This window comes from Rhinatrema bivittatum, chromosome 5, assembly GCF_901001135.1.
Source record: "Rhinatrema bivittatum chromosome 5, aRhiBiv1.1, whole genome shotgun sequence".
NCBI lineage: Eukaryota > Metazoa > Chordata > Amphibia > Gymnophiona > Rhinatrematidae > Rhinatrema > Rhinatrema bivittatum.
The window spans coordinates 342,573,927-342,585,385 of record NC_042619.1 but is presented as its reverse complement, the minus strand read 5'-3'; the positions used below and the strand labels follow the sequence as shown (position 1 = coordinate 342,585,385).

The following is an 11,459-nucleotide window of genomic DNA, read 5'->3' as shown; positions in this document are numbered from 1 at the left end:
TTCACAGCCAGCAGCTGCAGTACAGTGCAATTAAAGTGCCCACAATCTTGACATGTTGGGGGTTTTAACCATTACATTCTTGAGACATGTTACTAGTCAAAGTGGCTGCTGTCTTCAGAGAACAGAGCATCAAACTGAAGTTTTCCTACACAACAATAATTACTACTGGTATGCTGGGGCCAGAGACAACCTATTGTTTTTCAATTTTAGAATAGCAACTCACATGGAGTCTGTTTCTTGTTTGGAAAAAACTTGTGATGTTAAATAATTTGCTTGCTTAGCTTTAAAAACAATAGAGGTTAATAAATCACCATAATCATTACCTAAAACAATAAAAGTGGCAATACATAAAAGCAAGAACCCAAACCTTTTCAGAGTTGTGTTTTCAGTTTTATTTATTTTTTTTTTAGAAAAATACAAGACTATACAAGAACAGCTAATGAATGACAGCAGATCTTTGGACCAAATCATAATGTTAAGGCATGTTACCAAAATAAGTTGTTGGCCCTAGACAAAGTAAAAATAACTATTGGCTTGAGAATCATCATTTTTCCTTACGGGGCCACTAAATTGTATTTCTTGTTAAATCATAAAGCCAAATGCTCAAGAAAGCAGCACCACAATTAGAAGACCATGGTTACAGCAAGGGATGCAGAGAATCTCCCAAGAAATAAAGAACATCATAAATAGCCAATGCCATGGCCATGGCTCCTAAGAGATACGTACATTGAAGTTCCCAACACATGCCGCTCCATTAAAGCTTCTTGGGATTATGGCATTGTTTACTAAATGTAGTGTTTCAGACACTTTTGGCATACACCTGGCACTTTTATTCTTGAATTTGCTGACTCTGAAGGGTCAAATGCAAAAGGAAACAATTTTCTCATTTCCTATAATCATGACTAAAATTGGAGAAAGTTTCCTCTGCAAGACGGCAAGTGATTTATTCTGAAAGTTTTCTGACATAAGGCTGACAGATGGAGTAAATGTAAGGAAGTGGGAGTCTCTCCGTATCACAAATGGGGATTTGAGGTGTTTAATAAATTGTAGATAACTTCTGCAGCCTGCTCATTTTATATCCATGCCTTTTATATTCATTTTACATTTGAAAATAGAGAAAGGAATAAGGAGGAATATGGCACAGTAGGTTAGTGCACTGTACAATAAGATGTCCTAAAACAGCTTCTCTCATTTTGCAGCCATAGGAAAAGGCTCTTGCCTTCAAAGTGGTGGTTTTCAACTTGGTCTCTTATTTTTTTCTTCCCAACTTTTCCCCCCACAAGCGGATCTGTTTTTCAGGATTCACATAATGAATATGTATGAGATATCTGCCTGCATCAAGCTGGCTCTTTCACTCAAAGGGCCCGATTTTCAAAAGCATTTACACGCTTACAATTGGGTTTTATATGTGTAAATGCACTTTACCTATGTTAAGTGGCTTTTAAAAATTGCTACAATATATGCCCTTGAGTTGTCCATCGGATTTACCTGCATTAAGTACACTTAGGGGTACATTTTTAAAGGGACGCACAAGCGGGTTCGGTCTCGCGCACTCAAGGGGGGTATTTTATTTAAAAATGCGCAGCAACAGGATCGTTCCCTCCCAGTCATTCATTTTTATTGGAGCGGACTGGGAGGGAACTTCTCTATCCCCCTAACTGACCTTCCTCCCTTTTCCCCTCTCCTCCCCGACCCCTAATCCCCACCTAACAAATCTATTTTTTTTTGTTTTCCTACTTAAAGTTGCGCTAGCTGGCAGGCACCAGGACAGTGCAAAATGGTGCTGTCCCGGCCAGCCCCCACCCGTCCCCTGGCACTTCCACACGTACCAGCAGATACGCGCGTGGCAGAGCTGCTTTGAAAATGCACTCTGTGCAGGCGCAACCCGGCCACGTGCATATCTGCCGGTATTGGTGCGTGCTGGCCTTTTAAAATCCCGTTAGTGCAGGTAAATGGCTTTTGAAAATTCCTACCACAGTATGTTAAATTGACATGCGTAACTCCTTTCAAAATTCACCTGAAAATATGCAAATATATCTCATCATGCATTATGCATATTCACTGTGGACATCCTGAAAACCAAACTAGATAGGGTTGCCTGAGGACTAATTTAAGAAACACAGGTTTTAATCCAGTTTAAGTCCTAACTGCAATAGTTTGCAAGAATTTCCTTAGAAATATGGCTTTGATCACAAACATAATGGATTTACTAGCCTTCACATACATCCAAATTTGCTATTTTTCTATACCATACAATCTTTACAAGTTTGAAAAAATGCAGGATAGTTAGCAGTTTAAACTCTGGAAAGATTAAGTTTTGAAACTATTTGGCAAACTCACCTCTGTCTTTCAATCCTTAAAGTTTTGGGACATGGTTGTTTTGAAAGCTAGAAGTTAATAAATTCAGACATACTACACAGAAGCATGTTTTCCTTAAAACAGCTCTCTCTCTCTATATATACATATATAAACCATTCTATACTGCATGTTATGGTACTGTAGTTTTGAAATATAATCAGTTTGCTAAGCAGGGATTATAAGACAGAAGGAACAAAATGCCTTTCACCTGTGACTTAAGCAATATTATAGTATTATGTATTGCACTTCTGCCCAGATCAGTGACTTGGATAACAGAGATTTCATCTGGCAAGAGGTGACTGGAGGGCTTGATCAAATAGAGAGCTATGTACTCATTTACAATTTTTTTTTTTTTTTTTGCAAATGGGGCTTTGTGTGAAAAAACACACAAAATGCTGAAATTTTGGGGTTTTGCATGTTTATTTTTTTTTTTTGCACAAAGCGTTGTTGGTGAAAAAATTCACAAATTTGACATTTCACAAATAGCAAACATTCCATGCGTAGTCCACAACACACAAAGCGCCTGATTCATCAAGGCATTTTCCCATAGACACAGAATGAGAGAAATGCCTTAGTGAGTCAGGCCCAGAGTTATTTAAATTCAAATTAATGAGTTGTGATGCAAGGGTATGCAAAAGCAGTTCATTAATTTTGAAAAAACTGGTTCATGAAAAGATCTTTGCAAAAAAGGATAGCTACATTTCAGTGAAGTGTAGTTACATTGTTTCATCCAGGCCCCATGGCAAAATTTTGCACAATTTTTCTATGGAATTCGTTTGCATGTAATCCGCTTTGAAGCGCCTGAAAAGCGGAATATAAATCATTATTAATAACAATAATAATCTGTAGAAAAGTCTCCAGTAAACTGTGGGAAATCCCCTGGATTAGTATTTTGGCGTCCTAGACTTCACTTCTTGCATGTGTGGCTGCTTGGTCACACACATGTGCAGATAACTCTTTCGGGAATGTTCACCACTGTGCCTAGCAAGTGCACATTTATTATGTGATGGCCTGTGAAACAGTAAGAAGAAAATGATGCTACCGCATTATAAAGAGTTGGGATGTACAGCTAGAAAAATGTAGGGGTTTTTTATGTTTTTATTTTTTATATATGTTTTGTTATTTTTTGTTTAGATCAAGGGCCTGATTTTAAAAGCATTTAAAATTGGGTTTTACCCGTGTAAGGGGGGTTTGGAAAAATGCTACAATACATGGCACTGAATTGTCCATAGGATATTGATGTGTAAGTGCACCTTATGCACACAATTGGTTTTAATAAATTGCTACGATAGTATATTACATTTACACGTACAACTCCCTTTAAAATTACCTCCTTAAAGGGAAATTTTAAAACAGCCACACGGGCGTTCATGTGCGCATGGCTCCCAGCAGGCACACATGCTCGCGTTGACACGCGCATGTTATAAAATCCACTAACCACGTTCGATTTTACATCGGCTTGCACATGTGCGTGCAGGTGCCGACTCGCCTGCATAAGGGGGAGTGACTTTGCAAGATGTGCCTGAGTTCCCTCCCAGTCCAATAAAGGAGCAGACTGAGGGGGAACTTTTTTAAACCCCCCCTAACTACCCTTTTTTTTGTGTTTGTTTTTCTTTGGGGCAGCAGTTAAGTTGCATGGGCCGGCAGCTGCCGGCGTGTGCTTCAGCGGGATGACATCTAAAGGCGCAGTCCTGGTCCGCCCCGCCCCTTTTTTTCAAAGCTGGCTCTTCTGCAGATACCAGGAGATAGACGCGTGTGTACGGCCAGGCCACATGCATATTTCTCGGAATTGGAACGTGCCAGCCTTTTAAAGTTAGGCCATTAGTGTACAATAAATCAAAATAATTTGCACTAAATTAAAAACAGTGAACCTTAAAAACTGAAAATTAATAATAAAAAAAATGCACATCCCTAGAAAATAGTCAACTGATGGATGGATTTAATTGGTAAGTTCTTTTGTGGAAAGAAATAATGCTAAATCACAATTAATTTAAGGTCTCCTATTCTGAGGATGAATTGTTTCTGTGAAAACATTTTTAAAAGCAACAGGCCCAATGGTTTTCTAAAAGACGTCTTGCTGGTTAAAGTGCCATTATATTCACACTCTAGTTGAGTTATTCATTTACTCAAGTAAATGGCTTTTGAAAATTGCTGTGATATATGTCACATTTACACACAACTCCTTTGAAAATTTACCTGTTCAAGAATAGGTTTGTTGCACAACCATACTGACTACTATTTTTCACTAAACCTAGATGTCCATGACCATAATTCCTTTCATCAAAATGTTAAAAACAGTCAAATTCAATGTTTACAAAAGGAATTTGATTAACTTTTAATAAAGCTTAATTTTGCTTGCATTTGGAGTCATTTCTAATTAAACATCCACAATGCTCCTTTGCTAGGATCATTAACATATTTACTATAATGCTATGCATACATTCATGTGGTGTAAAATTCGTGGGTTATGCTCGTGGCCGGGCCTTGTGTGAGCTGTGTGCATTCCAGAACGGATCCGGTCACACACGTAACCCCCAATATGGGCACAAGGGCTGGGCAGGCCAGGACAGCGTCATTAGCCACTGTCCCGGGGAAGCGCGTGCTGGCCACCGTTCTACTGTTCTCCGAAGGAGCAGCAAGGTAAAAAACAAACAAAACAAAAAAAATCTGAGAGCTAGGAAAGGATTAGGGGTCAGGGAGGAGAGGAAGGTTAGACAGAGGAATAGGGGAGTTTCCTTCCAGTCCGCTCCTTAATTGGAGTGGACTGAGAGGGAGCTGGAGAAGCCCTACTCGCATTGCCACATGTTGCTTTTTAAAAAAAAACCTGCGCACGGAGGCCACCCGCCCGTACATGTGTGCGCATGGACAATAAAATCCAACGCACATGCACGTGCCAATGCGCACGTTATAAAATAAGCACGTTCATGTGCACATGGATGCGTGTGTGCTCCTCTTAAAATCTACCTTAGTGTACTTACATCACAACAAGTTTCTTTTATTTACAACATACTGATTGTGCAACAACTCATCGTATACAATTCTACAAACATAAAATTAAAACTTAGGCATAACTGTCATCAATTTTAATTTCTAAGCAGTTGTGCTAGAAAATCTTCTGAAAAAAGAAGAACTAACACATTTGTTTCATAAAACATTAAAATTTGAAACTCCAGCAAGACATCTATGAATCTATGAGGTCAATATGAAAAGCTGGCTATTTAATTAACTTAGGCCTGGATTTGTCAACATGCAGTAAATATTGCATGCGATAGGAAAAGGAGGGGGGGAAGGGGAAGGGGAGAGAGGGAGAGAGAGAGAGAGAGAGAGAGAGAGAGAGAGAGAGAGAGACTGACTGACTGGCTATAAGGTCCTCATACTAGGTAGGTAGTTATACCTCCGAGGCCCACCTAGTAACTCGTGGTGAGGTTTAGGTATTAGTGTAGGGGGTTAGGGGCCACTTTGACATTCAATGTGACACGTACGAACAGAACAGTGCTCTCTTGTGAAGATTTGCTGGCCTTCGGAGTGAGGAAACACCCAAAGATGAGATTTGTGCAGTGTTTTCTCAACCTAGCTTGATGGACTCTCTACCTGGGTAACATCAAGCTAGGTGGAGAGAACACTGCACAAATCTCATCTTTGTGTGAGTTTCCTCACTCCGAAGGCCAGCAAATCTTCACAAGAGAGCACTGTTCTATTCGTACGTCGCACTCTGAATGTCAGTGTCCCCTAACCTCTACACTCCTACCTAAACATCATCACGAGTAGCTAGGTGGGCCTCATATAGAGGTATAAATACCTACCTAGTATGAGGGCCTTATAGCCAGGCTTGCTCTCTCTCTCTCCTCCCCCCGCCCCCCCAGTGGTTGTAGCCTAGGCTTTCTCTCATCGCAAACAGCCATATCGCATGGCTTAACGCAAATGAAAAAGGTGTAGTTAAAATCCGCGTTAAAGATGTGCAATATGACTTCGCAAATTGCGAAGCCAGCCCGCTTGGCCAGAAATCCCGCCCCAAACTCCTCCTCTTTTCCTAACTTGCATCGCACCATGCGTTACGGCGTTTTCGCATGCGTTAAAGGTGCTTTTCACATGCGAAAATGCCACATAGCACTTTGATAAAATGACCCCCTTAGCCACATATAACTTATCCGACCAGGTTACAATGAATAATCAACATCATGGCGAAGCTACTGAATATAAGCGTATATGTGCGACTTCGCCAGATAAGTCTACACATCTGATCTATGGGGCATCTAAACTTACACGTACACTTATCTGCCTAAATCTGAATATGGGTGGTTCGATGTGCAAGTTATACGTCTAACTCACTCCGCTCCTGATCTGCCCAATGCAAGCACATTTTTTGGTGCAGACATTTTGGGGTGAACTTTGCCTGTGTACATGCACAAAAATGTTTACCCAAACAAGGGGCGGGGCATGGGCGTTCCAGGATTTATGAATGAAACTGCACAGAGGACCCTTAGCACGAGGCTTTACTTCTGTTATGCATGGCGTGTAAGTCCTAAAACAGAACAAATCTAGACTAGTCAGCAGGGCTTTTAGGGTTAGGAAGTCTCATCCTTTACCTGAGCAAACTGGGAACGAACTGGGGAAACTAGCAATTGCGTCAATGCGTGTCTACTAAAATCTCCCCACTTACACGGTAGAGGTGGCATTTGCGTGCACATGCGCGTGTCCCTATAAAGTTGTGCACACACATATGCGCGTAGGTTATAAAATGGCTGTGTCCTTTGGCAAATGCATGCACGTGTGCCAGTATCAAAGTGTACGAGACTTGTACGACTAAGTGGCGGCTGCTGAACTTGCGCGCATATTCAGATACATGGCGCTGAATGCGCTTTGAATATTGACCTCCTACAATTCTAGTAGACCATTTTGTTGATGTGGACTAGATAAAGTTTGCTTTCCTAGGAACCTTAAGCATTATCAAGAACAATACGTGGACTCTGCAAGATCCTAATATACTTTTTGCTCTAGGTATACCATGGTGACAGGAATGGGAATAAAGATCCATCTGTTTTGACAGGTATCCAACCATATAAGTATTGTTTTATAAAATTAATAGCCAATTTATTAACCTAGTAGTGCTTATCTCAAAACTAACATGAGTGGGTAAAGAGCTCCCCTTATGAGACCTCAGCCTCTGGAAGATGTGTGTGTTTCATAAAGACTAAGGACAATTCGGAGTTTGAAAACAGATTCCATATATTAATGACTACTGTTTTGTATCAATAAGGTGCAAGAAATTTTGAAGAGCATGGAAATAACAAAGGTGAACTGCGTGAAGGAAATAAGTTTAACATTACGATTTCATGATTCGTGCATCCAATGTCCTCTCTCTGTTCCACTGCATGCAGCAACTCCAAGTTTTAAAAACTTAGGAATACATTGGTTTTGTGATAGCTTTGGCCACTTCATTTTTTAAAGACATTTCTTTCTTGATTGTAACCATTATTTTCACCAGCTGCTGCACACTCAACTAGATTATATGCTTTAAATGATTAAATGTGTGAAAAATTGGTTTATATTAAGAAATGCAAATGAAAATGATATCCAAGTCATTTCTCAATGAAAGTTGTAGTGTTCAGGCCATTTATCTGATTTTGAGAGGTGCAAACATCCCAGAACCTGAGTCCAAAGAAAATCATTTTGTTGGCAGAATACGTACACAAACTTTTCACTCACTTATGTACAATATTTACAGAAACCAGTAAAATGCATGTCTTCTAGAGCACAGGCTCAACAATCCTGCATTATCATCATCTACGCTTTCTAGCATTCAATACTTAAAACTTTCCATTGAGACCTTATGCTTGCCTGTAAGAACTCTGCATCTATATTTCTGTGCCATCAGTCATGCAACTGAAACATTTCACTGCTATGAAAATGCCAGCTTGATCACTTTTCAAATAGTCAAACCCCTAACTCTTGTCATCATTTTAGTAATCTGTACAACAACCTATGTACAGCATATCCAGCAATAACAGAAAAATAAGATATTGGGTTATATTCCACCTTGCAGCTAAATATTGTTTTCAGATTATTAGTTATTACAAAAAAAGTTGCCAACATCAAAAGGCATGAAATAGCAAACATGGATTTCCAAAGAATGTGAAGTAGGGAATCACACCAAAAACTCTAGCCCTTAGAGGCAATAATGATGAACTGAAAATGCCGGATGTTCATACTGCCTCATGAGGCTTCTGTGAAAGGGAACATCTGGATGCAACATGGCTTCGTTTTCCGTACAGGATGGTTCTACTTAATGGCCTGAAATGTCCCTCATCAGTAAGGCTAAGCTCTTTCATTTCCTTCTAGTTTAGTACCATGATAAAGGACATGTCCTGCTTTTTCAAGAGAGGTTTGAAGGTAAAAATTTGGAACAATCCTCCATTTTCAGCAGCTAACACAGTACATACTGTAGATTTGTTCACGTTGTTAAAAAACAAACAAAACCTCTGCTCCATCTGATAATTTTCTTTTCCTGTTTCCCTGGTAGAGAGAAAATGTGCATCAATTCTGAAAACAAGTTACATCCTGATGATAAAATCTTCTGGTGCTGTCAGCAGCTCAGTTGGAATTTGCATACTTAACTGAGAAAAGATCTACAACTGAAAGCATAAATAGGAGTCCTTCCGTTTAGTATAGTAGCATTGACCAGGCGGCATCTTCTCCACTTTGTAGTTTTAAATACTTTGTATGGTACAAAAATATGTCAGCTGCAAATGGTCTTTAGCAGTCAGTCCAGGGTGCAAAGAGTCTTCTTGCACACGGTCAGCAGTTTTACATAATCCAACTATATATTTCAACAAACATCACACTTGAGATACATAAGGTTCTCTATAGAGCTGCAGGCTCACAAGGAGAAAAATAAACCTTTCACGCATAGGACGATGATCTACATCCACAGCTCAAGTCCTGCTTCACCTCAGGTGGACTTCAGTATATTTTATACACTTCTAGTTTACCACTTCAGACAAATTTAGCAAATGATGTGCTGCAGAACATGTCTGCTTTAGGAATGCTATTGTATATTACAGGCAGAACAGCAAGGATCATCTTTGTCTGGCTGGGCTGCATAGTTCATTTGTCTAACTATTTCTGCAAAGAGCTCATCCACCATGGTTTTACTCTTAGCCGAGGTCTCCATGAAGGGACAGCCCCACTCCTCTGCCAAGGTTCGGCCTTCGTTGGATGATACTTCTCGCTCACTCTCTAGGTCTACTTTGTTGCCGACCAAGATCACTGGTACCTTCTCATACCTACAAGCACAAAATAAAAAAAAGGAATAAAAATCAACATTCACTTTCAACTTAGAGAGAAACATGGAGCAACAGAGTGAAATGTCAGTCTGAAAACTCCTATTACGGAATTTTCTACAGATATTTTTTACTTTTCTTTCTGGCAAACCTCCTGCCTACAAAATATGTTGTGTACTGGAAAGAAAACTGATTAATACCTGAATATCTGTCCACCTGTAGCAGATCTGGATTCTAGAGGCCAGTGCAGGAGATACTAGCACAGTAAAATCCCCCCACTTACGCATTTTCACACACATTCGCGCGGCCATTTAAAATTGCGTGTGTCCAGGCTATTTTATAATACGCGTATGTTATAAAATGGACGCATCTCTGGATGCGAGCCGGCAAACATGCGCATGTGTGTGCCTGAGCACAGATATTAAAGTTACCATCTTACACATGTAAAACCTATTGGCAATTCAATGCCATGTATTGTAGCAATTTTCAAAAGCCCACTTACATGGGTAAAGTGAATTTACGCGTGTAAAATTCAGGTTTTTTAAAACTAATTATTCAATCTTCACAAAAGTACAACAAAAAATATTGCAATATATGCAAAGCTTTCTTATGAGAAGAAAAACAAACAATCAGGAAAACATAATCAAAACTGAAATATCATAAGAAAAACATAAGTTCATAAATGGAGAGACCAATAGTACCAGATTAGCAAGTATATCAATCTTTAAACTGTTCTTCCTTCATAATAAACAGATTTTTACGCCACACTGCATTTATCACTTAAGTTATTAAAAAATAAACTTATCGCCTTGACATACTGGAGAAGTTGCTTGAATAAATACTCAGGCACTATCCAGCTGGCTGATCGGTTATCTTTTTGGGAGATGTTAGGGAGAGATTGCCTCCTACTAGGATCATTGCAGAGGGTTTAAGCTGTCATAGTGTTCTTGTCATTGGAGACAGAAGGTGATGGATCAGTCATTGAAGGGGTTGGTTGGGCCTGTTACTCTGGAGGAAGAGCAGTGCTTAGGGGAGAAGGGATTGGATTATTTGAGGAAGTGGGAAGACTGGAATTGAGTACAAGTTTAAAGGGTCTATAAACCCTACCACATTATATGCACCCTTGACCTTTTTTGGTTCAGAATATACCAGTTAAGTTATAACTAGGCTGGTTTTAGTTGTAAAGGAATTCCTGAATAGGAGTATTTACCCAGAGCTGTTGAAAAAGATTATAATTCGTTGCCTCCTGAAAAAGATCGGGGGCTGATAAGGAGATGATGGGAAATTACAGGTCTGGTAGAGACCTTTCAGCACAATGTAAATAATTGTTTACTGTAAAGTTACTCCTACTCCTGTTTCCTTCCTCTCCCAGTTCCAGCAACCCTGTTTTATTGTAACTTTTGTTCCTTTCCACTTGTTAAATGCTTAAGGTTATTACACCCCCTGTTACCTGTAAACCGGCACGATATGATTGTATCATGAATGCCGGTATAGAAAAGCTCCAAATAAATAAATAAATAAATAAAAATGGCCCTTTTTTTAGCAAATGTTTTAGAAAAGGTGGTAAGAGTTCAGCTAACTAGACATCTGAAGGGACAGGGTGTGTCTGATGAGTTTTTGCCCTGGTTACAGTACAGAACTGTGCTGGTAGCGTTGAATGACACAATTGCAGAGAATTTAGATAGAGGAGAGATGGTGGGTTTAATTTTACTAGACCTTACCAGTCTCTTTGACCTGGCAGATCACCATAGATTGATTGCTCGTTGTAAGGACCTAGATTTTTCAAATAGGGTCCTAGACTGGCTCTCTTCTTTGAGGAAG

At 39.6% G+C, this 11,459-nt stretch overlaps 1 protein-coding gene across 1 annotated transcript in view; it reads right to left on the bottom strand.

The window, feature by feature from the left end:
• Positions 1 to 6,196: 6,196 nt before the first annotated feature.
• RAP2A (RAP2A, member of RAS oncogene family) overlaps positions 6,197 to 11,459 on the bottom strand; it is a 31,357-nt gene continuing 26,094 nt past the window's right edge. Inside the window, exon 2 of the mRNA XM_029604477.1 lies at positions 6,197 to 9,641. Coding sequence (XP_029460337.1) covers positions 9,404 to 9,641 — 238 coding nt within the window. The 3' untranslated portion in view covers positions 6,197 to 9,403. The remainder of the gene's footprint in view (positions 9,642 to 11,459) is intronic.